The 26,327-nt window shown below is 38.9% G+C and overlaps 1 protein-coding gene across 8 annotated transcripts in view; it reads left to right on the top strand.

The window, feature by feature from the left end:
• Positions 1 to 15,713, top strand: part of MAP3K7 (mitogen-activated protein kinase kinase kinase 7) — a 50,282-nt gene extending 34,569 nt beyond the window's left edge. For 4 of the 8 annotated variants that reach the window (XM_086743291.1, XM_086743289.1, XM_086743293.1 and 1 more), the window contains 5 exons: positions 1,170 to 1,237; positions 7,055 to 7,163; positions 9,900 to 9,961; positions 10,511 to 10,626; positions 12,660 to 15,713. In XM_086743291.1, the coding sequence (XP_086599417.1) occupies positions 1,170 to 1,237; positions 7,055 to 7,163; positions 9,900 to 9,961; positions 10,511 to 10,626; positions 12,660 to 12,840 (536 nt within the window). In that variant the 3' untranslated portion in view covers positions 12,841 to 15,713. Of the gene's footprint in view, positions 1 to 1,169; positions 1,238 to 7,054; positions 7,164 to 9,899; positions 9,962 to 10,510; positions 10,627 to 12,659 lie in introns of those variants that run through there. The other 4 variants (XM_086743292.1, XM_086743290.1, XR_015257978.1 and 1 more) reach the window with 3 other exon arrangements.
• Positions 15,714 to 26,327: the final 10,614 nt, after the last annotated feature.

Below are 26,327 nucleotides of genomic sequence, written 5' to 3'. Positions count from 1 at the left end.
TGTTCCTACTTGTAATAGTACCTATATTTGATATTGATCAATACATTAAATGGTATCATACTTAAAATTTTTAAGTAATCTTACATTTTTGTACTGACTGTTGCAAATCAAACCACTTGTCAAGGAGTCACATGGAAATGATGCTGAATAAGAAGTATCTAAAAGGTTAAAAATGTAATGCCTGTTAGAAAGCTTTGAGTGAGCTGGGTTGGCTGTTGCGTGGAGGGTTGCTGGGCGAGGGGCATATGCAGAACATATTTCAGATGCTCCCCTCCAGTAGAAAAGTTACGTAATGCAGAGCTAAGAGCAAGAATTTTGAGCATTGTCAGCTGTTACTCAGGACATTTTGGTGTTTCCTTTTGGACAGCTGACCTGCTCTCAAGAGACAATGTAAACAATCACCGTAATAAAAATCAAAGTAGCCAGGGAGATTCCGTTGCATAATCTCCTTTTATTTTTAAGGAGACTTTGTTTCCTGGAAATGCCTTTGATTGCGTGTCAGTGTTAAAATATAAAGTGTCTTGTGTAGCTGTCACTGGTGGATAATTGCTAACAGGTGGAAGGAGAAGAGGAAAAGATTACAGCATTGTGCTCGGTAGGTTGATGGTGAGATGTGATTTAGCTGAACAGTCCCCTTTTCACACTTCTCAGACCATGAGAATAGGGTGTAGTTTTGTTCATCTGAAGGAGACAAAGACCAGAAGGAAGCGCTTTCGCTTCTTAATTTTCATGAGGGGAGTGGCACGTGGGCAGAAGTCCTTGCTGTGTTCCTTGAGCACGCCAAAGAGCAACAGGTTAAAGCTGGCAGCCTGTTATCTTCACGGTCTAGCTTTTAGAAATCCCCATAACGTAACGCACTTGAAATAGATGTCGTCACCAGCTCCTGCCCCAAGTACTAAGCCTGACCAAATCCATGTGACAGAAGATGGTGGAGTAGAGTGCGGCAGCTATTCATGTGGTAGGAGTGGTTATTGTATTAGGATATACTTTTTGTTGACAGGCCAGCATGTTTTGAGTTAAAATTCTGCAGCTGTCTCTCTCTCTCCCCCTCTCTCACTTTCTCTCTGTGGATTTGTACAAATTCCAAGCTCCTCTGCAACAGTCGCACCCTTCTTATTTTGTTCTGAATAGATTTCACTGGTTTGTTTTTGTTTTGTTTTTTTTCCCAGCAGGAAACGGACAGCAGAGGCGCAGATCCATTCAAGACCTTAGCGTTGCTGGAACAGAGTCCAGTCAGGTAATGTCTTCCTAGTCTCCTTTATCCTTCAGTAAAGTCGACACCAAATCTGTACAGGGAGACTGGTCTGGAAATCTTCACCTTTGATGCTTTCATAGAAACGGTGTGGAAGCTTGGCAGACTGTAGTGTCATTTGTATTGCCTTTAAAAGAGATTCCATGAGGGTAATTATGAATGAGCTCTAGTTGAGAAGTGTTTTCTGTATAGCTCAGGCAGCATTTGTCATTTTTATGTACACATAGGTTTTGTGTACCACTTAATTTGGTTGAGGGCAGGTGTTACGTAGGAAAGCCTTTTCACCTCTCTATCTGTAGAAAACAATTGTAATTACTACTCATGATTGTCTGAGGCAGTTACGTGTACATTAGACTTACTTTTTTGCATAAAAAATACAAAGCATGTGCATCAGTATTATAAATGTATTTATTATGAATCTCTGAACCCTGAGTAGAAACTTACAGTAGTATCTCCATTTCTTATGAAAGGTTTACAGGAGGCTGCTGTCACAAAGTTTTCTTTAAAAAAATACTATCTCTATAAGATATTTTACAATAACGTAGCTTCTTATCTGGTATCCTGAGTGCCATGGTAACAGACACAGTGGTAAGCTACATGAAATTGAAATTAAAGTAGGAACATGTTAAATGGGAAAATTACAAGCTAATGCTTGATTCAGATGTGTTTAGTTTGTGGTTTTAATTGCTTCATTGTCTGTTTCAGTAATTCACAAAGGCTACTTGGTTGTTAGGGTGAACTGGCAATTTTGAGATCCCTACTATTTGGATGTGGGAAACTGGAGCTTAGCATATTCATCAGGTTAATCAGGTTTCCATATTAAACAACCTACTGCAATAATCTAAAATAGCTGGTAATTTTTAAAATGTGTAGTTATTGGGGAGATCAACACTTGATCATTCTTTAATTCCATGGAATGTGATAGCCACAGAAGCCTCATCAATCCACCAGATATTGTTAGTAGAATTTACTATGTACATCTATCAAAAAATAACAAACGAGTCTTAAATACATTTTAATATCTTCAGAGAAGACAGGTTTGTTAGAAAGAAATGAATATGCAAAATTTAGTGAAGAAATAGATCAGCCTATTCAGTTAATTGTAGAACTAAAATTATGCAAGACTTCAGGGGAAAAAAAATAAGTGCCAATACATCAATTATACCAAATTGCAGTGATTGATTTATGAATCTATTTAGTTATAGCTTTTTTTTTTTTTTTTAAATTTTTAATTCTGTTCATTTTAATGAATGGCTAATATGTAAAAATAGATAATTTCAGCATTTATTTCATATCTTTAATAACTATTGTAATACTCTTTCTTTGAAAGCTGTTTTGCTGCTTGTATGGATGTCCTAGCTAAGTTGTCCTTGTGACCAGGAGGACACAGAAGTTTTTGTTTACCTCACCATTTTCTGATGAGGATCTATAGAAGTACCAGAATCACGTTTTACTTTCTTGCTTCTGATAGTCTGTGTATTGGAAATCTAAGTGGAAGAATTACAATTATCTGCTTCTATCTAGCAGTTTTTGGAAACGTTATGATAAAATCTGGAAAATGTAATATTTTAACAGGCATGAAAAATGCACTTAGGAAGAAATTTTTGCGCTATCCATATAAACGAATAATGAATTTTCATCCCATTTTTGGTGTGAGAAGAGGTAGAAAAGTTTGCTGAACTAATGCTAACTTTTTACATACATGTGTTTGCATATTTAAAAAAAATAAATCTGAAAAAAAGAAAGCAAGGACAATATAATTATGGCGAAATACTTAAGATTACTCTCCATGAGTGTCTATAGCTCTCAACCTCATTGCCTTGAATTTCTATTAAAAATCTTGAACCGGTATCTGCATAAGCGATCTACCAGCCAAAGCAGAAAAAAATATCTGTGACTAGCGTAACTCTGGTCAGTTTATCATATCTCCCCATATGCACCATACCATATATAGGTTATTCTTTCGGATGTGAAAATCACCTTCGCCCTCCCTCCCTTCATTGCAAACATCCTTCTTCCCCACATTCCATTCTGTCTTACACCCACCCTGTGACACAGCCTTCTTCACCGAGCTGCCATGGCATTGCGTGCCTCCGCTCCGACACCCAGCCCTTGTAAGCCTCTATTCCACTGAAAATTGAAGGATTGCCACAGTGCTGCTTTTTTTTTTTTTTGCTTTTTTTTTTAAATCTATTTGACTGCCACACTAAAGCTGAGCAGAAATGTTTTTATTAAACGTGTTTTTCCTGAAAATTGCCACTATGTCAATAGAAAATTGTTCTAACTATTTTTTTAAATCAAGAAGGTCCATTCAGTTCAGAATGGAATTTTTGTTAAGGTGGAGGAAAGCACAGGACTTCATAATAATAAATATACCAAAGTTTGAGGTGCTTACCCGGAAGCATAGACCCAGACTCTTGTCTCCCTGCTTAACTGCTGGTCTGTTTTAATCTGAACTTCTTGTATGTTTTATGATTATATGTGTATTTTATTTCTGTGTAGTGTTAGAAGATTTTTTTGATGTGGTTTGTATGGCTGATGATTGCTGGTTTGTGTTGTTGAGACACTTAAGGCATTTTCCAGTATGGCTCTTACTGATTGTATCGACAGCAGACAATAATAGTGCTTTGCAGATGATTTTACTACTCAACTGACTATTCACATCAACTATTCACATCAATAGATTAGATAGGAAAATATGCTAAGCCAAAGGTTTTCCATCATTGGATCAGCTGTTGGAGTGGTTCGGTGTTGAGAACATGTGTTTTAAGTCTGATTTTTCACGGATTTCTCTAATGCTTGGTGACCTTAGACTGGGCCTTATTCTGAGTGACATCAGCGGCACTGATGCAACCCTCTCTGTACAGTTAAATGCTACATTTCCATTTGTTTCCATCTGTATACTGTGATGCTTTGAAGTCCCTTCTGACCTAAACTATTCTATAATTCTATCCTCTCTTCGTTTTTCCACATAATTTTTTTTGCACTGAATTGTTTCTTTTGCCTTTCCATTTCCCTGTACATGCCTTTAAAAACATTGTCTTGTGCTGTCTGTCCAGCACTGCTGCTCTTGCCTAAACAACTTTGTAACAAAAACTTCCAGGGGCTTGAAGGAACACAACGAACCTGCTATTTGCACTGACTAGAGTCTTTACAGAATTTGATATTTTATGCAGATACTGAGAAGCATATTGGCATAATCACTCAAGAACTGCAGTTTGCAATCGGATGCCTAGTAAAGTATCCATGTGTATCTTTTATTAGGTTGGTTGTTTTAGTACATCATCCTTCACAGTGCTGTCATAATATCAAAACTACCTCTTTTAAACCTTTCTATATATAACTGTTGCTGGGACTGCATAACTCCTACAGTTTACTTTGAAGTGGAAAAAAAATTACTGTATTAAAGTAAACCGTGTACTGTATTGAACAGTTGAGAAGCAAGGTCAGAATGTACGTGCCCACATGCATGCAAGTTAAGTGTGATAATTTGAGAGATCTGGTATTATACAGATGAATCATTCTGTCCGTGAGATTGTGAAATTGGTCACAGATACAGATACACATTTCTTTTTTTTTTTTTTTTTTCCTCCCCTTTCCCAGAGAGATAAAAGCCACAGATGAGCATACAGGGCTCATAACAATGACTTGCTTAAATTGAGTTCCTCATTTAAATTAAACTTGAGGGTGGGATTATTCCCCAAAGCATGCCAGCTTTTCAAAGCTGCAAGTCTTTGAGAAATGGAAGTTAAGTAGCTAACAGTGCCATGTGAATTTGGTCACCTGGTAAAGATGATTTGAGAGTAACCTGGTAACAAGTCTGTTGAGCGTACTGAGGTACCTGAAGGAAGCAAGGATTAGAGGATATCTGTCAAATGGTAGCAGAAACCGATTGCTAAAGAACAGTCACTGGTTTACCAGTCAGAGGGGCTGGTGGCCAGGGGGCCTAAAGTATCTCACTCAACACACACTGAAACACTGCAATCTAACAGGTGTTCAGTTTTGGGAGCTTCCCCTGGACTTCGTAATGCTTTTTAGATCTGCTTCGGATAAGAATCCTTCATTTTTATCTCTAGTAATTCTCTGTAAATAACATTATCAAGGAAATTGTCTTTTTCTGTTGATAGATCAAAACAATTTGGTACAGCAAGCAAGCTAGTACAGCATTGAGATGTTATTGTAACTAGAGTACTTCTCAGGTGTCCTTTGCTATCAACTGTAGATACTCAACAAATCTCTTTTTGCTTAAAGGACTTACGCTGTTAAAAGTGCTTGCTCTGTCTTCCGACCGTTCACATCAGCAGTGTGTTTATCATTCATATCTGAGGACACTTAACAGTAAGCAGTAAACTGGGCAACTTAAACCTTGCTTAATGTCAACAAAGACTCCAACACAAAAGCTTTTTCAAAATGTCGATGCTATCCTGATAACATAATCCATTGGATTATTCCTACAGTAGCTTATTTGTTGCTCTGTTTCTGGCTACTAACATAAAATGCTAATTGGTTAATAAAAATTACAGGAGAAACATAATGCAGTTGAACTAATGGATATTTCAGTGTCTAGAATCTTGTTACTATGTGGATTTTTACTTGACTGAAATCCTAGCCTTAAATTAAAATAGGATATTTGAAAGTTAGAGTCATAAGGAAATACGATTTCCAGGTAACATATATTTGAGTGCTTCTTTTGAAAAATAGGAACATTTCATTAATAATTTCATTATAAATACACCATATTGAATATAGTTGTATTTTGATAGCATCTTTTCTTTTTACTTGCAGAACTCACCTGGGTTTGTAGTCTTAAGTCCTTTACTGTGTTAATTTATGTCAGTGAGAGGTTATATGAAATAAAATAACCTATACAGGTTGCCCAGAGAGGTGGTAGATGCCCTGGTCCCTGGAAACATTCAAGGCCAGGTTGGATGGGGCTCTGAGCAACCTGATCTGGTTGGAGATGTCCCTGCTCCTTGCAGGGGGGTTGGACTAGATGACCTTTGAAGGTCCCTTCCAACCCAAACTATTTTATGATTCTGTTCTATGATACTGTAAATATAAATTCTGAAAAAGAAGCTCAGCAGAATAATTAGATCTGTATTATGTGTTTGTATTTTGGTAAGCAAAAGGATTAGGGGAGTCAAGCTGTATATAAAGGAACTTCCTACAGAACTCTGTTTTAGTCCATTTGCTTTGTGAGAGAGAATGTACTCATTTTCTAATTGCTTTGCTTTAATTGATTGGTCCTTTTTGGTTATATGCTTTTTTCATGTTTTCTGAAGATGAATCACATAACCTCTGAGTTAACACAAGAACCATAAGAAAACTGTAGATTAATACACCACAGTCTAGTACAGTTACTAAGCTGCATTCCTTTAGTTGAATGTCGTTCCATTCATTGATGAAACATTGGAAACAAACTTTATTTCTTCCTTATATTATGGATCTGCTAGATTTTGCTGAATGGTGGTGTGAAAATTGCTAGACAGAGTGTTGCACTTTTATATAAATATCTCAAACACATTATTCAGCACTGCTTTTTAATATGCTGAATAGCCAAAATATATCCATTTCTTTTTATACAGTAAAGGTGGAGTAGAAATGGGGATGAACTTGTCCCTGCAATGCATGTAAAGTTTATCAAAATATCTGGAGAGCTTTCAAGGTAAAAGGTTGGGGAGGAGGGTATTTCGGAGGGTTCTTCACATTTATTTTTCCTTTTAATATTGTTTTTTAAAATGAACCCTTCAAAAATCTTCTGCTAACTTTTCTTGACTTTTTTTTTTATTATTATTATTTCAGGAGAGTAGAAACAGCAGTAGATCATCTAGTCCTAGTGTGAGAATGATCACTACCTCGGGACCAACCTCTGAAAAGCAAGCTCGTAATCCATGGACACCTGATGATGCAGGTAATCCTTTGTTCATTAGTTAAATTTTTGCCAGTAGAAAATATAAAATATTTATTTGATTATGGTGTGGAGTGTGTGCCTAGACATCAACAAAATTAAGCAGTGAAAGCCACAGTCCATTTTAGTTCTGCCTAAATTAAATCATTACATTACTGCTTTGCGGCTTTAAGAACTTCTTTTACATAGATTATATTAAAGTACATAAACTTGTAAGCATTTTGCTTGTAAGAAAGTACTGTACATATGCAGTGATAGCAGTGTTTAATGCAGATCTCATAGTACCAGGTTTTGACTGTAGTGTGGTTTGGGGAAATTAGGGGAATAGACATCTTGGAGCATTTTAGTCTTGTGCATTTGTATTGTGAATGCACAGTTAAAGCTTTTGTTGCTCTTACTTCTGGAATGAAATACTATGTAGGTGAGTATCAGCTGAAATTCGTTAATTCTATTTTTTATCTGTGTTGTAATTTTACTTATGCAGAATGTACATGTGCACACAATCTTAGTGTTTTTTAATGAACTAACATAAGTGTCTGCGGAAGTGTTGTAAATACTTCTACTGTAGCATCACTGTTCTTTTGTTATGAAATAGGATTAAGAATGAACATAATTTAATAGTTGAATTCAATTTTAAAAGTCATAATGCACTCTATTATGAATAGAACCAGTACTGGACTGCATGAAAACAATGGATCCCTACAAATGCCTTTTTAGAATATGAATAAGAATTCCATTTTTGCTACCAAAATGTACTTGTTGAATCTTAAACTTAGTCTCAAGCTGGTACTTCTTAGTGCCTCAAATTCTGAAATCTTTTTCTTGTGATCCGTTTCATCTTTGGCTGATCAGACTTTCATTCTTTTCCTGTAACCAACTGCAAAATTGAAACTCACATGTGGACTGACTCTCGCAGAAGCATATGTATATACACATATATGTGTGTGTACATATATGCACACTTGTATTTTACCCAATATAAAGTGACTCTGTGTGTGAGATCTGTACTTTTTTTCCCCCTGTTTATAGTGGGAGGAGGGCAACATACTCTTGTATTTTGCTTCTGTGCTTTCTTCTTTTTGTCCACTGTGACTTTCCCTGATCACACTGTATGCCTTGTCACTCATAGTTTCCCAAAGCCCTTGCCCAGTGCCACAGCCCACCCTGTGCGCTCTTTTGTGGAGCATGGGTTCTGAGTTGCTTTAGGCAGTGAGCGCTTATGGGAATTGCTGCGTCCACGGAAGCAAGCTCTTACCCCATCAATAGTTCATTGGAAACTGCAAGTTGCTGATCATATGCCAATGCAAAGGCAGTTTGTCCCAAGTCTTTGGCCTTAAATGCAGCACAGCGCTAGAGCTAATAGTCAGGTCTGTTTTCTGGCCCACAGAAATCCCTCACCTTATACTCAGGTAAATACAGCATGTACCACATGTATGTTTTTTCTTTTTAGTTTATGCAGTCCACTTTTAAGTTAATGGGGCAAAATGATAAAATGAGGATGCAGCCGAATCTGGTCAATCACAGGAAAAGTTATAGTTCTGTGACAAAGCACTGAAACACTCAGGAATATAATCTGAAGTATTGTGCATGTATTGATGTATTTGAAACATTGCAATAATGACTTTACTGTAGCAGTATTCCATATTGGCAATAGTCTAATGTAGGGAAGGACTTTTTATATTGTTCTGATTTAAGATACTGTGGTGATTAAGTCTCTGGTTTTAGGGTTGTTTTATTTTTCTTTTTTTTTTTTTTCACCACCTTCCAGTTTCCTTACAAGCATACACTTAACCACTTTTTCTCCATTCCCACCCTCTTATTTCTGTTTCCTTTTGAAGCTGCTCTTGGAGATAGCATAGTCTTTGAGGGCAACACCTTAGTTTCTCTACCACGACTACTCTGTGGCAGGTGCTTTTGGGGTATGGGTAAGCAGCCCCTTTTTTCTCCCACCTACCCTCCTCCATATAATCCTCTAGTAGTAATAATGCAGCCATAAAATCAGTAGTTTCTCCATGTGTCTTTACTCCTATGTCTCTTAAAGCTTAGCAGTGATCCCCAGATTATGGACTACTAAAAGATAGGATCTGTAAGAATTCAGAAACATGTTAAATCTGGAATGAAAGCACTAGAGAAATCCAGAGTAATTGCAGTGTAAGAAGAGAACAGCCAGGCCCAGGAGATAGATTGGTTATTGGGTTCATTGCTACCCACAAAGTATCTCTACAGAGCAGAGGAGATGCCCTAGAGCATGTTGTGAGGAAGATACTTACAGACCTCACTGGGAGCAGGTTTCAAAACTGAGCAGGAGGTTGTGCTTATTTTATTTTGGCAGAGCTGGTTTGCACAGCTTCTAATTTTAAAATCATTAGATGCATGGGCTGGCTGGCTGATCCTTCATAAACAAGAATGAAATGGCAATTTTTTTATAAATAGTATGATTGCAATCTGTGCAAAAGTAATATTTTTAAAATCTGTGTGCTTCTACATGGCTTCTAGAGGTGCAGAATGATAACCTTAATCTTTATTTCTTCTTGGTGTGATAGACCATACTTCTGAAGTTCTTAACTTCATCAGAAAAACAAAATTACTCATCTGCCTTGGGATTGGAATGCTGCTATTTCCATTTGCCTTTCCACATTCAGATCATGTATTGTGAAATGATTTAGAATTCTTGGTTTTGTCCAATAAGAACAGAACTAACTCTGAAAATACATGAAAGTTTTCTTGGTATTGTTACAGAGACCAATGGGTCAGATAACTCCATCCCAATGGCATATCTCACATTAGATCATCAGTTGCAGGTAATAAATAAATGCTTTATTAGATTCTTTATCTTACATTTCATTCTAATGTGTGAACTTGGAGTTGCCAAATATAGTGCCACATATTTACCTGTGTTTCTATTCTGTCTAACTTTTGACCAAGGCTAAAAAAATATATTACGTAATCTGAGATTGGTTGACTCAGATTTGATCAAGCTATTAAAAACAAGTCTGGGAAACATGATCCCTAAAACCAAATGTAATCTGAGTTTGACTGTCAAAATAAGACATTATTTGCTTGAGTGTTACTGAATTAAATTGTTGTGTTCCTTTTATTTGTTCTGTGGGGGATTAAACACTACTTTGGTTTTTGTGACAGAGAGAATTTCAGATTAATAACTGCAAATTTGAGGCTTGAGTTGCCTTTGACATCAATGCAGTAACATTTTCCAGGGCATGGTTTGACACTTATTTTTAAAAGCTTACTGGCTTTTAAAAGGTGTTATAAATACACTACAGAGACATTTTAACACGCTATATACTGAGATATCAGTTCATTAGATTTTAACATGTCTGATTTATTTTCAGCCTCTAGCACCATGCCCAAACTCCAAAGAATCTATGGCTGTGTTTGAACAGCACTGCAAAATGGCACAAGAATATATGAAAGTTCAGACAGAAATTGCATTGCTGTTGCAGAGGAAGTAAGTGAAATGTGTTTAACCTCTTCTGTTTTTCTGTATGTTTATTTTACACAAAGTCTGTTATCTGTGACTTATTTCTGGCTTTATGAGGTAACATTTCATAGGGCATAATTATTTCAAGCCTTATTCTCAGAAATGCTGAGCTGGTCAGTACAGGTGAAATATTTAGACCAAGGACAAGTCCTACTTTAAAGTGTGGCACGTCTGTGTGTGTAACATACTAGTAATGTTTGTTTGTATCATCTCAAATGAAAGACCTGGACTGCTGAGGAACCTTGGAATTTTATTTCCAACACTGTCCAGTAAAAGATTTTCAGTTGTAATTAGTAGATAATCACTTGGATAATGGGTTGTAGGATTTTGAGTAATATGTCAATGTTACTCATTTTGTAGTTAATTTTTGTCTTATATCTGCCTTTTGTCAGTTATCACATTTACAATAGCATTATCAACACACATCTTGTGGTTTTTTTACCAAGGATTTAGGATGGACCTAATACTTAAAAGCTGTTCTGTACCTACTTATCCTTGTGCACTGGAAGTAAACTCGTTCCTCCTATATTGGGTACAGACATAAATAAAGCAACTGCATGTATTGCTGGATTAGGGCCAAAGTTATTGTGATTCAGAACTTCAGTTTGCCATACATTCTGTTGTGTTCTGCTTCTCATCGTTTCTCTCTTCTGACGCTGGGGAACAGTTCTGAGAGGTCATATGTACTCCCATGCTAGACCCAGTAACCAGCTTGTTAGCCTCCAGTGTCTGAGCCGCTGCAGGCAAGCAGTTGTTAATAAGAAGCTTGCCTTGGTGATTGTCGAAGAGCTAATGAGAAAAACGTGTGTATACACCTCTTGTGTATTAGAAATAGCACACACAAGAGAGCAAAAAGCTGCTATTAAGATTGACCTCCTATCGTCTGTTCACTTTTGGCTTAGCATCCTGAAAACAATTTTTTTTATGAGTGCAACTAGAATTTTTAGAGTTCACAAGGAGATACATGATAGCATAAAAATCTTAATTTTGGTTTTATTTCTGTTGTCCCTAAGAGTCAATAAATTATATTAAAATGTGTTTGTGTTTCAAAACTGTTAATTCTGTACCTTTAGATTCCTACTTTATCTTTTTACCTAGGAAGTCTGCATATACATTTCTCCCAAATCGTTTTTTTCTTAGTTGGAACATAGTTGCCCATAGGTGTTAAAACAAGAAATAGTGTTTTGATTGATGAATTTAATGCTGGTTAAGGTAGTTATTAGTTCAGCCTTTATAGAATGATTAAGTTTTCCTTATCTGTAATTACAAACCATATGGCAACAATTAATTAACATGAACTTTCTCCTCTACTGTTTTGTTGCTAAAATATTGCTGGCAGCTTGCCTTCTTGTCACCTCATAAACAAATAATAAAACAAACTGCTACATCAGTTTTGCGGGATAATTTATAGCAAGTTTATCAGTGTGTTTGTTCCTCTAGAATTGTTGCTGAAAAACATATTGAACACTTATGATATAAATTAAGTGAAATGACAGTTACAAAATAATGTGCTGGATTCTGCTTTTCCACTGCTTTGAGAAGTTCAAGTCCAAATAGAAAGACAAACTTCACTAAAAAGTCTCCAAAATTATTGCAATTTTGTCTTTTAAGTTGCCTTTTGAGATTTTAAATGTAGTTAAGCAAAATCAGAGTTGAATATGTTTATGAAATTTGTGCGGATCCTTAGATATTTTACTGTGACCTGTAGAACTACATCTGAAACACATTATATAAAAGACAATTTTAGAAATTGAGGCTATGACTTGCAGCTATTTTAAAGTTTAAATGTGGATTTGACTTGGGCGGTATTTTTTCCCCAGAATACAGTAAAGAGGAAGTTTGTTGTTTTTTTTTTTTTTTAATCAACTTTTTTTGGCACAAAATATCACTATCCATGAGTTCAGACTGATAATCAAATACTGATTTGAAACATATTAAGTCATCTGCACACAAATAGAAGTAGATTATAAATAACAATTACTTTTTTAAATTTGTTTTAGACAAGAACTAATAGCAGAACTGGACCAGGATGAAAAAGACCAGCAAAACACATCCCGTCTGGTACAAGAACATAAAAAGCTATTAGATGAAAACAAAAGTCTCTCAACTTACTATCAACAATGCAAAAAACAATTAGAGGTCATCAGAAATCAGCAACAGAAGCGGCCAGGCACATCATGATTTCCTGGGACCTTTCTAATGAAAAATATGCACAGAAAAGACTGATTTTTTTTTTTTACTGTTATTATTATCCCTTAGTATGACAACTCATGAGTGTTAGCTTCTTGGTGTGATCTGTATTTGTCTGCTACACTTAACATCATTTAATTTTCTTTTTCTTATGATGGACATCCAGTTCAACAGGTTATTTGAATAAGGTGAGGAAACAGTGACTTGAATTAACCAACAGCCCTCAATTTAAAGCAAGAACAGTGGCTGTATGCATGCTCCTTGTGTGAAGGCTAGCCTAACAAGTGTTAAAGTGGCTGCTAAATTTTAAGATCTTGGTTTTAGTTTTTGGTGTTACCTCGGTAAGAGCAAAACAGAAACTTTCCTGTTTAAGAATGGTTTTGTTCCAGTGTCTCATCTCAAACTATTAATATGACAATTACTTTCAGGACTTAAACATGCGCCAAACTGCAGAGGTGATGTTGGCTGACCAGAGTAAATCATGATGCATTAGTGATGCCTTTTACCTGTAGACATAGTATATTTTTTCCACATGCAAAATGGTAGGCAAACTGATGCCAGCATCCTTGGTTCAGTGCTTGATAGCCCTGCATTTTGACTAATATATTTCTTGTAATCTTACATTCATAAAATATTTGAAGTAAAAGGTTGTATTTTCTTTACTTTCTTGGGGGGAATGACATGCAGTTTCATTTAGTTACTGGGAAAAATGTATGAAGGTGATTCACTGGGCAAAGTTGGTCCCTTGTGTAAAAGAGAGAAAGAATCAAAAATGTCTCAAAGTGTGTTTTAAACCTTTAAAACTTTTGTCCCTGTTACATCTTTGGAAGGAAATTCAGAAGGCAAATTAATACAAAACTTTAAATACTTACTCCCTTTATATTCTTAAAATTTATTTGCTGAAAAGCATTTGCTATAAGTGTAAATAAGTTTGGGTTTGGGGTTTTTTAGATAGGGAGAGAAGGGTTTGGGGAAATGAGTTTATTTTAAATAGCAAATTGAGTTGAGTATGCAAGTAGCGGAAGGTATTAAGAAAATGAGGGAAATGGCTTAGATCTCCATCAGGAATCTCAGATTTTCCAATCATTTGAACATAGTTCAAAGGAAATCCATCACAGAATGCCTTTGCGACTGAAGAATTGCATTTAATGAACTCAAGCATACTATGTAATATCGGTGTCGTCATTTACTGTTATTACATGGGAGAAAATAACCACTTGTTTACATTGCAGATTGATTGTTTGAATTATGAATTAACTTTTAGCTGGTATAAAAATGAGGCACTTCTAAATATAATCAGAAGTTATTCCTTACATAAGGTCTTGGTGTAATCAGTTGTGGGCAGGGTTTTAATATGACACTTTTGCAAAAGGAAAATAGAAAAGTTAAATTTATCCACTGAGCCCTTAAAATATAGAAGTAATCTGAAATTCGACTTACCCTTTTTTCAAATGAATAATTATTCATAAGAGCCCATGAGCAGAAATTGGAAAAACATTGTTTAAAAACCTCACAGTGTTTTCTCTTCCCTTTCCTGCCTACCTGATAAAAACCACGAATACTATTGTGCTTACCTGTGACAACAAAGATGACAAACAGTTTACTGAACAGTGACATCCTATCTTGAAAATAAATCTATTGTCGGCAAACCTTTAGGAGTTAGAAACACTTCCCTCATTTTATTTAAATAAAGAAAGGGTTATCATTCCCAAAACCTTAGCAGATAATTTGATTAGTTAGCTGAAACTGATATTGGGATCAACCTAAGGGCACACATATTTATAGCAAAATGTAATTGGCAGAGAAAATAACTGTAGTATTAGGAATAGCACAAGTTATCCAAAGCATTGCTGTTCACATACATCTGTCTGTCTACCAAAATGGACACGCTTGGTGGTCAGCAGCTTACTTAACATATGCTGAAGCTTGAAGTAGGGCAGCATAAATACTAGTGCTCAACTTCAGATGCATGATTGATAATTGCAAAATCACTTCCCAGGACAGTTTTTACAATTTACCTTCTCGTAAAACAGATATGCTCAAGGTAAATCAGTATTGTATCTGAAAAGTCACTTTATGGCAACATTTGAATAATGAAAGTGAATGCAATGCTAACTTAATGGTACATAAACAAAAGTCCATTCTAATGGTTACTTATGAGTTTTCAGGGTTTACATTAAAAAGGGTCTCAGATTGTAAAAGAAGTACTGGGCTTCCATGCACTGTTGAACTCTGCTCCATTCAGTAGTCAGTTTATGTTACTCTTGTAATTTTCAAAGGGAATTTGGAGTTTTACCTTTTAACTTCAAATTCTCCCTTTCTTACTTTTAAAATTTTTGGTGGAATTATTTGCCGAGTTTTCTCACTGAAGTGTTCTGTGTGACAAAATCTGTGTATCATAAAAAAAAAAAAAAAAAAAACCAAAAAAAAACCAGCTCTGTAAGAGTAGAGTAGTGGTTTGGGCTAAGGAAGAGTTTAACAGCTTAACTTTCAGTGACCTTTATTATTTTCATAAGGCTCTTGTTTTAAAATTGTTTACAAACTTTTATTTTTCTGTTAACTGTCTGGAGTGTTCAGGAATTTTTTCATGTACTCTTTTTGTCCAGTTAAAGCTTTTCCTCTACTAATGGAGGTGAAACATCTAGTTTTGTCTGGGCACTACCTTCTCAGAAAAAGTAACAAGCTCTGCTTTTTTGTTATAGTGTATGTTCTGTAAGATACTGTGTAATTGAAGGTATGGTTCTGTACCCTGTGCAGTTCTGCCAAAAATGCTTTTTTTTTTAGGCTTTTTGGTTTTTTTCTGATGAGAAATTGAAGACTGTAATTCAAAACTTGTACATAAAATGGTGAATGATTTCATATAATTCAGGAATGAGCAGTGTGGCTTTCTGCTACAGGGTTTTATTGCGTTGTCAGGAATCTAATTAATAAAAGCTGAGAGACTTCCACAAACATGTAGTAATGCCCCAGCGCTTGCCAGGGCATCCTTGATCTCTGATGGAATCCCACACAGGGTGGGGGATATTCATCATGCAGTTGTTCCCACTGCCGAAAGAAAATTCTTCTGCTATTAGCTCTTCCCTTCCTGTGTGCAGAAGTAGGGTGTAGGATGAATAGTCCTACTCATAACTGAGTATCAAGATATTTTGAGAATGCCACATCTTTCATACGGATGCTCCGCAAAAAGATAAGCGCTCATCTTTCATTGTTCAGTTCAGACAAATTCCATTCCCTGGAACTTCTCTATTTTGTTCATAACGAATTTTACTTCTTGAGAGTTACCATTGCTGTACCACAGACAGAGGCAACCTCTTAACTGTCTCCGTGCCTGTGAAGAACACACTGCAGACTGGTGGAAATGCAATGGTCTTCCCTTTTCCTGGCCGTGTTTTTCCCTCCTACTGGTGTTTGAATGGGAGAGGCTGTGGAGCAGCTGCATGTAGGCTGCTCTGCTGTGGTATTTAGGCAGAGGACCAAGGACTGACTTGCATTCTTATGACCTATGGGCACAGCACGTGCGATGAGACACCCTTTTAGCTTATAGCAGAAAAGAATCCCTAGTTGTAGGAGACTTAAAGACCATATGATGAGGTGGATATGTCTAAGCTCTGTCTGGGTCTGTTCCTCTCCTTTTTCATGAGGAACAGCAAGGTGGACATCCCTTGTTGAGCCATCTTTGAGTGATTTGTAAAGCCACTGTGACTGTCCTGGTAGCTTCTGCAGTGTGAAAAGAGGGGTGACCAAAAAGCTGCTTAAGAAAAGGAGGAGAGGAGTTTGCACTTTTATGCAGCATTGCTGGTGTTGATACATGTTTAAGACTAATCTCTCCCTGGACTAAGATTCCCTTCCAAAAACAAGCAAAGTTACAAAGATTCAGCTAAGAGAGTCAATAAATTGTCCTGTCATCTGAGGATGTCCATATTTGCCAAGCCGCCGCTGCGGAAGTGTTCCTGGAACTGTTCTCCCAGGCCGCAGAAGATCCTGCCTGTGCCTGTCACCAGAGGACTCCTCAAACAGCTGTCTCCAAAAAGTTAAACCTGGTGCATGCAAATCAGACTCTTATAAAAGTTTCTTGCATCATCATTAGGAACACAGCTAGATCATAGCCGGGAATTGTTCCCAAGGTAGGAGGTGAAGCTAATTTAGCTCGTTCTCTGAGGGATGCCTGAGGTCTCTGGCGCTGCCAGGCACAAACTGCTTCTGTCAGTAAAGGGCTTGGATAGGATCTAAGAGGCAGAGACGGAACAAGGAGCCATTTTGGTCGGTGCAGCTGTGCTTTACATCAGAGCACAGGGCCATGGCCGAATGTTAGCAGAACTGCTGATGAGAGCTGTGCTGCTGTTTCTCATTAGAGGTCTTCAGCCACCACTCCAGCTGCCCTTGAGTGCTGGCAGACACCAAAACTGTAGCAAAGTGTGAAGTCTGGGATGATCTTTCTATGCTCATCAAAAACCCTAGGTACCAAGAGATGGCTGAGGAGGGATTTGTTTTATTTGTTTTTGGGGGAAAGGGGAAAAAAAACAAAACATGACAGTGAGTGTCATTGAGTGCACTGTATCCCACATCTCTGCATCAGGGAAACACACCTGTAGCCTTGGCATGAGCCTGCCTCTGAGTGCTCTACCAAAGGAACTACGCAGTGAAACAAGCTGGCTGGTGGAGGCTTTCGTGGTTGCTTTCCTGAGTGCTCTGAGTTCTCAGACCAACACGACTGGCAATCTGAATGTGGCTGGTTTTTTGTTTATTCTGTATACTATGGCATGCCCCCTGCCCCCCCCACAAAAAAAAAAAAGTGCTATAGGTCAAACTGAGTTTTCAGTCTCAGCTGCTTTAATTCTGTGGTTTTAGGACCATGTAACCTGCACCTCCTGAGCAAACCTCAGCCTTCACTGGCTTTGAGCAGGTACAGCTGAAAGGTCTGTGCCTTTCCAAGACTGGAAGGAGCCGGTGTGCTTTTGTGAGAGCTACCAGCAGCAGCAACTTTTCTCCAAGTCAGTGGCTCATATACAGAGATTAAACAGTTGCTAAAGAAAATCATAAAATCTAATTACAAAGGAGATGGCACTAGAGAAGTTTAGCCTTTACTTGATTGATTTGGGAGCAGATTTTGTAATAGAGAAGGGAGTAATTTTCAGGATATCTTTAGTAGAGAGAACATCAGTCTCATGGCAGGTGTTGATGTTCCAGGTTCTTAAGCAGCGCCGTGTCTTCGTTTGCCTGAGTGGTTACTTCTGGGCTGGCTGTTGAAGTTGCTGGGGGAAGGCAGAGCTTTGGGTTCACAGAAAGTGAACCTGTGAAGTCCCTTTCTGAAATCAAACAAAATGCTGAAATCTCAAAAATTTGCAAGAAAAATGAAGGAGAATGCCAGCAAGAAAATTAATTTGCAGTCAATTTGGCGTGTTAATCCGTATGTCTAAAACTGGCTGGGCAGGGAAGCAAATGGTGTATTGCCCTTACGCCTGCAGGAGGGAAATGGTGCTCAAAAAAATTTGGTTTTTTCCAGCTCTGTCAGTTGGTCTGAGAGGTTGTTACTCTTCCAGCAAACCATGCCTGGCTGAGACCCTTTCGCTGTCACAGCTACAGACAGTATCGCACTCTTTGCTCTCTTAACAAACACCAGGCTCCCATGACAGTACAATCCTTGATCCGTAACAGCGCGTGCAGGCATCGGAAGAGGGTCTGTTCTTCCACGTTTCCCAGGAAAGTCTTGCCAATATTACAGCAGCAGTTGCAGTGGCCAAGTTTTTTACAAACGGTTTATAGTGATAAGCAAGTTGCTGCTTAAGCTTTCTTCCTTTGAATTGGCTCCTTGCATGGAAAGACAGTACTTCTCATAACTACTTATTTCCCCCTCTCCTAAAGAAAACATATTAGAATCAATTAAAAGGTAATCGGTAAATTCATATTTAAGAAATCTGGGGTTTAGATCATTTGTTAAAACAAAAGACCTGTCTCTGCTGCCAGTGTAATATAAAATTATCTATAGTAGCCCTCTGTCAGGCGGTGCTGCCAGGTCCCAAGAGCCATTTTTGCTTGCAGGATGAATGAGCTGGATGTTTTTAAAAGTGCTTAAAAGAAGTTCTGAAGCGTTGACTGATTATGTTCTGGTTCAGTGTCCCTCCCGCTGTGTAATGGACAAGTGTGTGGTAGCTCTAAAATACCCCTGAAATACAGAAGCTTTCAGGCTAGGCATTTATTCATCTGTATTCAAGCCACCACTGCAGCACTCTACGTTGTGAAGGTTTTTGCAAGATCATCACAACAGACTTCTCAAATCTCAATGCTATCAACTCCATCGTCTGCCCTGCGGTCCAGCCTGAGCATGTCATGAGAAGAAAAGTGGGCGCCTCCACAAACCAGTCAAAAATTGAATGCGACATCAACATTCTTGCAGTCGGTTGCATAAAAATATTGCTGTACAGTATGGCAGTGAATCGCAGGCTGTGCCATTCACTTATTAACTTGGCATAAACACAAATCCCTTCAGAGTCGGATGATGAACACTAAGCACTTTGAGCTCTCCTGAACCTTTATGATCTGATGTCTGATATTCACTTGGACTAATGTTTCCTGCGGGATCTGCCCAGACCTAATGGTTGCTGTGTGAGTGATGATAATGTACTAATGCCGACTCCACTTTCTTTCAGGCACAGCAGAGTTCAAAACTTTTCTGTGTTATTATAAGTAAGCTGTGACTCTGGGGATCTTTTTTTGTTGTGTTCTGAAGAGACAAGGAAAAGAAAACTGCAGTTTTTTCTTTTTTATTTTCAAGAGCTGAGTGTGCTTTTCAGGGCTGGAAAGTCTACTCCAGTGTATCTAGGACAGGAGCGGATGGAAGAAGTTCCTGTTGCTGTGAGCTTGAAGATAGGCAGCCTTCTCTGTAACAAGGATCGGTGTTGTAGAGGGATGATGCTGTCTTTACTCCGTATATGACTATTTTTCCCATTCTCACCACGTTCTCAGAGCGGGTAACTGGAGCAGTGGTAGAAGTATTCACAAAGACAGGCAAGGGAGAGGTCTTCCTCCACAGTCATTCAAGCCATGAGCTTGAATTTAAGCTCCTGAGGTGGAGAATGCAGAACATACACCTCTTGCAAGTCAGCATCCTCATAGGCTACACAGATGGATCTGGGAGAGATTGCTCTCAGATGCCTGAAGTTCAGTATTTGCAAGTACCCCCAGAACTCCCTATTTGTCAGTATCTGCCAATGAGGAAAATCAGAGATGCTACCTACACCCGTTTTGACCCATCTGTTGTGTTTGTGCTGCTGAACATGTTCTGGACTGTAAAATCGTTTAATAGCCAGATACACAGTTCTCACAGCAAGAGTGCGTAGCATAACTTGCCCTATTATTTGGACCAAGGCTAATGTTTGACATATAACCGCCAGGTTTATCTAATTATCCCTAGAACTGGTAGCATCAAGAGCAGCACCTTGGTGTTTCTGCAGGCAGGCAGCAAGAGGACCTCTGATACAAGGAGAGGTCTTGTAGCCACCACAACTTTTCACCTCAAAGAGCAGCAGGGGTGCTAAGTTGTGGCAGTGGTTTTGTGAGGTGAGTGGTTGTAATCTAGGCTAACATTGCCGATTCACTCTGTGTTTGCCACCCAACTGCCGTAGTTCAGCCCTGATCAGGACCAGACTACACAGTCTCTCTCTCACTCCCCCCACCCTCCGAGAGAACAGGGAGAGAAAATATAAGGAAAAACGGCTCGAGGTTTGAGATAAGGACAGGGAGAAAAACCTTAAAGTTACCGTTACGGGCAAAACAGTCTCTACTTGGGGAAAACTATTCATTTATTACTAAAAAAAAAAGCAGGATAATGAGATAGAGAACAAGATAACCTCCCCCCACCCCTCCCTCTTCCCAAGCTTAACATTATCTCTACTACCTTCCCCCACCCCTGAGCGGCACAGGGGGGAAGAGGGAATGAGTGTTGTGGTCAGTTCTTCACGCGTTGTTTTATGCCGCTGCTTCATGGTCAGGGGAAGAACTCCTCACATTCCTCCTCTGCTCCATCGTGGGGTCCCTCCCATGGGCCACAGTCCTTCGTGGACCTGCTCTGGCGTGGGTCATCTCTTCCACGGGTGCAGTCCCTCTAGAACAGCTGTCCCAGCGGGCCCTCCACGGGCCACAGCTGCCTTCAGGCATCCACCTCCCCCAGTACGGGGTCCTTCATGGGCTCCAAGTGGATCTCTGCTCCTCCATGGACCTCCGTGGGCTGCAGGGGGACAACCTGCTCCACCATGGTCATCACCACAGGCTGCAGGGGAATCTTGGCCAGGAGCCGCATTACTCCTCCCCCTCCTTCTGAACTGACCTTGGCGTCTGCAGCCGTTCTTTTCAGCCTGTCACAAGAAAAGTTCTTCACAACAGGCTGGCAGACACCTCTCAGAATCTCTTCACATCATCCAGCTCATCTCCTCTCCACTTCTTGCAGCTGGGCCAGGCTGAGTCAGGCCCAGTCAGCCGCCTGGCAAGAGGCCAGAGGGTGAGACCTGCAAGGCCCATGAGGCCTGTGCCTCCCTCTCTCTGCCTCTGCCCCCACTCAGCTGCTTCACATCTTCTCTCCTTTTTTTTCCTGTTTTCCCCCTGTTAAATACGTTATCGCAGAGGCGTTATCACGGAACATTCTGCTGCCAATTGGCTCGGCCTTGGCCAGCAGTGAGTCCGCCCTAGGCCCGGCCAAGTCCGCTGAACAGAGGGGAGCAACTTCTAGCAGTTTCCTACAGAAGCTACCACCTTAGGCCCCCCCTCACTAAACAAAACCACAACACCAGCAGACAAATTAATGGCATAAGTCATTGTCAGCTCCTACTAAATAAGCCAGTGACCGAGAGATGAAAGGCTCTGTATCCAAATTGTTTTCATTAATTGCACTGTGGGGCAAAGATAGATTTAATTTCAAGGACAGGAATATTAACCTCAATTCCTTTCCTTAATCGAGTGTGGAGAAACAAGAGGTGTAAGCAAAGGAAGCAGAGAACAAGGACACGGGTCATTAGTGCTGTCATCTGGTCTCACAGGCAGCAGCGTCTTGTAAAAAAATGTCATTGCAGCAATCAGGAGGCAAATGCTTATTTGGCAATGTACAGAGCACAGGTAATAAGAAAATTTACAGCAGTGATTGGATTTTCACCAGTATTTAGATGCACAAGTCTCTGCACAGGCTTATAATGATAAACCAGTAACTGGAGCCCATCTTCCAATGATTCATAGGACAAAACCACCAGTGAAATGCTGCACGGGTGATGTTGGCTCCATGGGGAGCATTTAAGGGAAGAAGTTGTGTCATTAGGCCTACTTTTATTAGTGATACATAACACTTGCAGAGTATTTCTCAACTGAAGGCTTTGGATCACTTTCCAAAAAGCAAGGTTACAGGGAAATAGAGGCCCAAGGAAGCGTAGCTGACCTTCCAGAGGGTCCATACCTAATTTGGGAATAACGTTCAAGTTTCCTCTTACCTGTCCATCCAGTAATTTATGTAGTGGTCTCCAGTGATTCTGTCCCTGATTAAATATCAGTTAAGCAGCACAATTCAGGATAGGTTTCCTGGATCTAGCTTGGCTAGAGAGTACGAGGATTGGGTACGTTTTGTTTTTTTTTTAAAAATGCTGTTTGCAACTAAGTTGATTAAACTGATAAAAATGAAAGTAAACCAAATACAAACCAGGTCAGCTGTTGTTGTGAAAGTGGGACAGCAATGAATGAATGGGTACATCTTCTGGATACGCATAACAGGGTGATGAAATTACATCTCAATATGTGATAATATGTCTCCTACGTATAAAAGACTTTAATAAAAGACCGTGGGTTTTGGGCTTGCTACAAGCCAGCTAACTCTGCTTAATTCTGCTTGGGATCATAACTATTAATGAGATAAAACAATTCAAGAGACAACTTTCTGGTAGTGCTTTAAGTAACTTTATAATTCAGGGAGACAGTAAAATATTCTAAACCAAACACATTGTTACTTGAAAACGGTTCTGTAAAACCATTTAAAAATTATGGTATCATTTTTTGTGGACCTAAGAGGTTGACAGAGATCTATTTATGCTATATGCTTCAAGATCTTGCTTACAAGTGACTGTGCTTAATTACATTGAAATGCTGTGCAGTTAGGAAAGAATGTGCCTGTATAAAAAAAAAAAGCTGTATAGCCACATGCAATGCTCATAAGGAGAAAGAATTTCTCACCAAGCTCCAATTCTTTCTTTGCCACTACTTGAAACACAGGAAATGCAAGATCATCTTCCTTTTAAGAATTCAGCAGTGACTGCAGAGCTGTAAATAAAAATGCATTAATTTCTTGTGACACCAGTGGCAGAGCCAACAAAAATTGAATAAATACATGTTTCACTTATATCTGGAGAAAACCTTTAAGACTCCACAAAATAATAAATTTTGCTAGTCTCTTGACTTAGCTCAGTTGCTCTTGGCTCCCTGGAGGCCCGTCATTTTGAGACTGTGGTCTACTTGGCTTGAGAAACCAGGCCAAATTCTCTTTTAAAAAAAGAAAAAAAAACAAATTAATGCCTGAGTTTCTTGGAGTGATTCAGAAAATACAGCTGAATTCAGGAGGATACAGCTGAAACCCAGCATGCTATAGAATGGCTTTTTTTTCTGCGTTTGCTCTCAGTGTACCATTGCTGTGTTAGTGAAGATCTGATTTGTGGTCTCTTGCTGGGAGAGTTGCCTTTTTGAATTTTGTAGAAATTTCGGTACATGCTTAGCTTGGGGTGTTGTGACCCCCCTGGAGACTCTCGCCCAGCCCTGCTCAGGGACTCAGCCAAGGCTAACGCTTGTCCCGAGGAGCATGCTCAAGATCTGCACCACTCACACCCTAAACTGTGATTGAAATGATCAGTTGATTTTTGATCGATGGCTTCTTCATGCCCAGCTCAAGTTCTGTATTTTCAAGTTCAAGTTTTCTGTATTCTTCATTACCAAAGTTTAGGCAAGTCTTACGCAGTCATCCTCTACTTGTAATCTCTGTTGTAAGACTGGACCTGTACACAGATGGATTTTAAACTGCCTAATTTTTGACCGTATTTGCCAATATATAAAAATAAATCTATAGAAAAAATTACATGACAGACACAAATTAGCCTCTAAATTCAAGCAAGCTGAAAAATAAAAATGTATTATTCCTCTCTTTATGGTGCATACTAGTAGACAAAAGCAATATATTTTCACTGTGTAAGTGGTAGTAAATGCAAGTAGTTTTTTCTGCAAAATTTCTCATTTTCAGCTTTGCAGTAGCCAAGATGCTGCGTTTATGCTGGATCTGCAAGAAATCACAATAAATTTGAAAAATTTAGTAAAACAATACTGAGACTGCCAGCAGGGGCTAAAACACATCATGCTATAACCTGGGTTTTCTGGGAGTGGGAGAGACTTCTGCCGAAGGAGGGCTGAGCAGCAGGAGAAAGCGCTTTTTTGAACTATATTGCTCACAGAGCCCTTCAGATTGTGATGCTGTGCTCCATAACTGCGATGACACCCTGAATAAAGACCTGGCAACAGAAAAATGGTGCCAAATAGCCCTCATAATCTCTTTTGTGCAAGGCAATTTTTCCCTTGCATTAACATGTCAGAGCACTGAGGACTTTGTGCTTTGAGACTTACTAAGACTTTTTGTTTTGCAATTTCCCACAGAGCAGTGAATTTTGTACTACTGAAAGCTGTGATTATGCAAAAATATAGCTTTTTTTTTCCCTTGCCCCTAGAGGAATATCACCCCTTTTGAAGAAGCGGCTCTGCTCTGCAGAGAGAACTTGGCAGGCCCAGTAACTTAAAATCTGATTGCTGATGAGCAATTTCAGTTGTGTGCACATTTCATTCCGACGCGGTGGCCTGGGAACGTTCCCGAGCTAATTCAAATGCAGAGAGTAGTCAGCTGGTGGTGCTGAAAGCTGCTTCACAGCTTGGAAATGGGAATTGCAGTGGTTTCCTCCTCCTGGTCTGGAATTGTTGGCGAGGAACGTCATGTGGAGCCTGTTCAATGCACAAAGCCTCTCTAATGGGTGCAAAATGGTTTTGTGTCTAAAATTCGACATTGTTAACAATTTAAGAGCAAAGAAAATATGTGCTTGGGTAGAGGCTGGGGTTTGCAGCTATGACAAAGAGCCTACGTAAAACTCAGGCTGACCCTGATGACAGCTGGACAGGCTTTGACACAAGAAAGAAGTTGGATTATAACAGTTAACAAGAAATAATCTTAGAAGTATCTGAAATTAGCCTTTATTTCTTTTCAATAAGCACTTTGGATATTACCTTTGCTTTAGGATTTTCCACATTTGAAGAAAAAAACTCACATGGTACCTAAGTCCCACAGGTCAGTTTCTAGAGTGGCCTTTGAAGGGACTCAAGGGGCCAAAGGGTGAAGGGCAGGACAAGTGCAGGGCACTCCTGCTCCAGGTGGTGACTGCGGTGGGTAAAGCCCTGGCATAAGCCTCATATCCGTAGTGGCTTCTTATCTTTAACCCTGAAAGGATTAAAAAAGTGCTTGCTGGAGTCCCACTTCTGCTTCAGCAGCTGGCAGTACTCTTTTTCAGGGCAGAAGTGTAGCACTTGCACTGCTTTCACCCTCCTACATGGCATAAAAGATGCAGACAGAGCACTCCGAGATGAGGTATTTCTGCCTTTAACTACATGCTGCTACTGACTATGTGTTTTTTGCAGTAGTGCAACCTTTCTAAACTTACCAGTGATTTACTTGAGCGTGACAGAAAGGAAAACAAGGAAACTTTTTTGCATTTCCTTCTGCTGAATGAGCATGTAGTCTCACAGACACCTATGGAAACTGGAAGTGAATTTTCCTCTTCTCATTGCGATTTGAAGAAAGCGTATGGAAACTATTTTGGTGGATCGGCAGTCTGTATCTTATTTAAAATTAAAATTGTCCATTGAGTAGATTTCCACTTACTCTAGCAGAGCTCTGGTGATTTACATCAGTTAAGAATCAGCTCATCATTTCCTTTAAAGCTGCCTATGTCACTCTGTGGTTATGAGCACTCTGCGCAGCATTTAAGCTGCATTTTTAAAGAGAAGAAACCCTCAACAAGCTTTCTGATGCAAATACAAAGTTGAAGTGATATTTTACAGTGCTAACATAGTTAATTTCCCTCTTCTAGAGATTTTAGGGAGGTTCAGCACTATTTTAGACATAATAAACTGTTTAATAAAATGGAAATGTTTAATCCTATTGGTCTCTGTGTCAATATTTGTACTTCATATTGTGTTGTACAAAAAATCATCGTCACAAGCCATTTTACTTAAAGTCAGAATGTTGAACATGGCTTTCCTGAAGCTTTGATGTCCTATCAATTATTTAATAAGCATGAAGTTTACAACTTAGCTAAAGGTTATCATCTATAATAGATACATCTGCTTGTATCTTCCCGAAAGCCATGCATTTTGACCTTTCTGCTGTACAAAAGGGTAAACTGTTTCTGTATCTGTCAAACTAT

This window comes from Chlamydotis macqueenii, chromosome 3 (genome assembly GCF_036417535.1).
Source record: "Chlamydotis macqueenii isolate bChlMac1 chromosome 3, bChlMac1.mat, whole genome shotgun sequence".
NCBI lineage: Eukaryota > Metazoa > Chordata > Aves > Otidiformes > Otididae > Chlamydotis > Chlamydotis macqueenii.
This window is presented reverse-complemented; position numbering and strand designations above follow the sequence as displayed.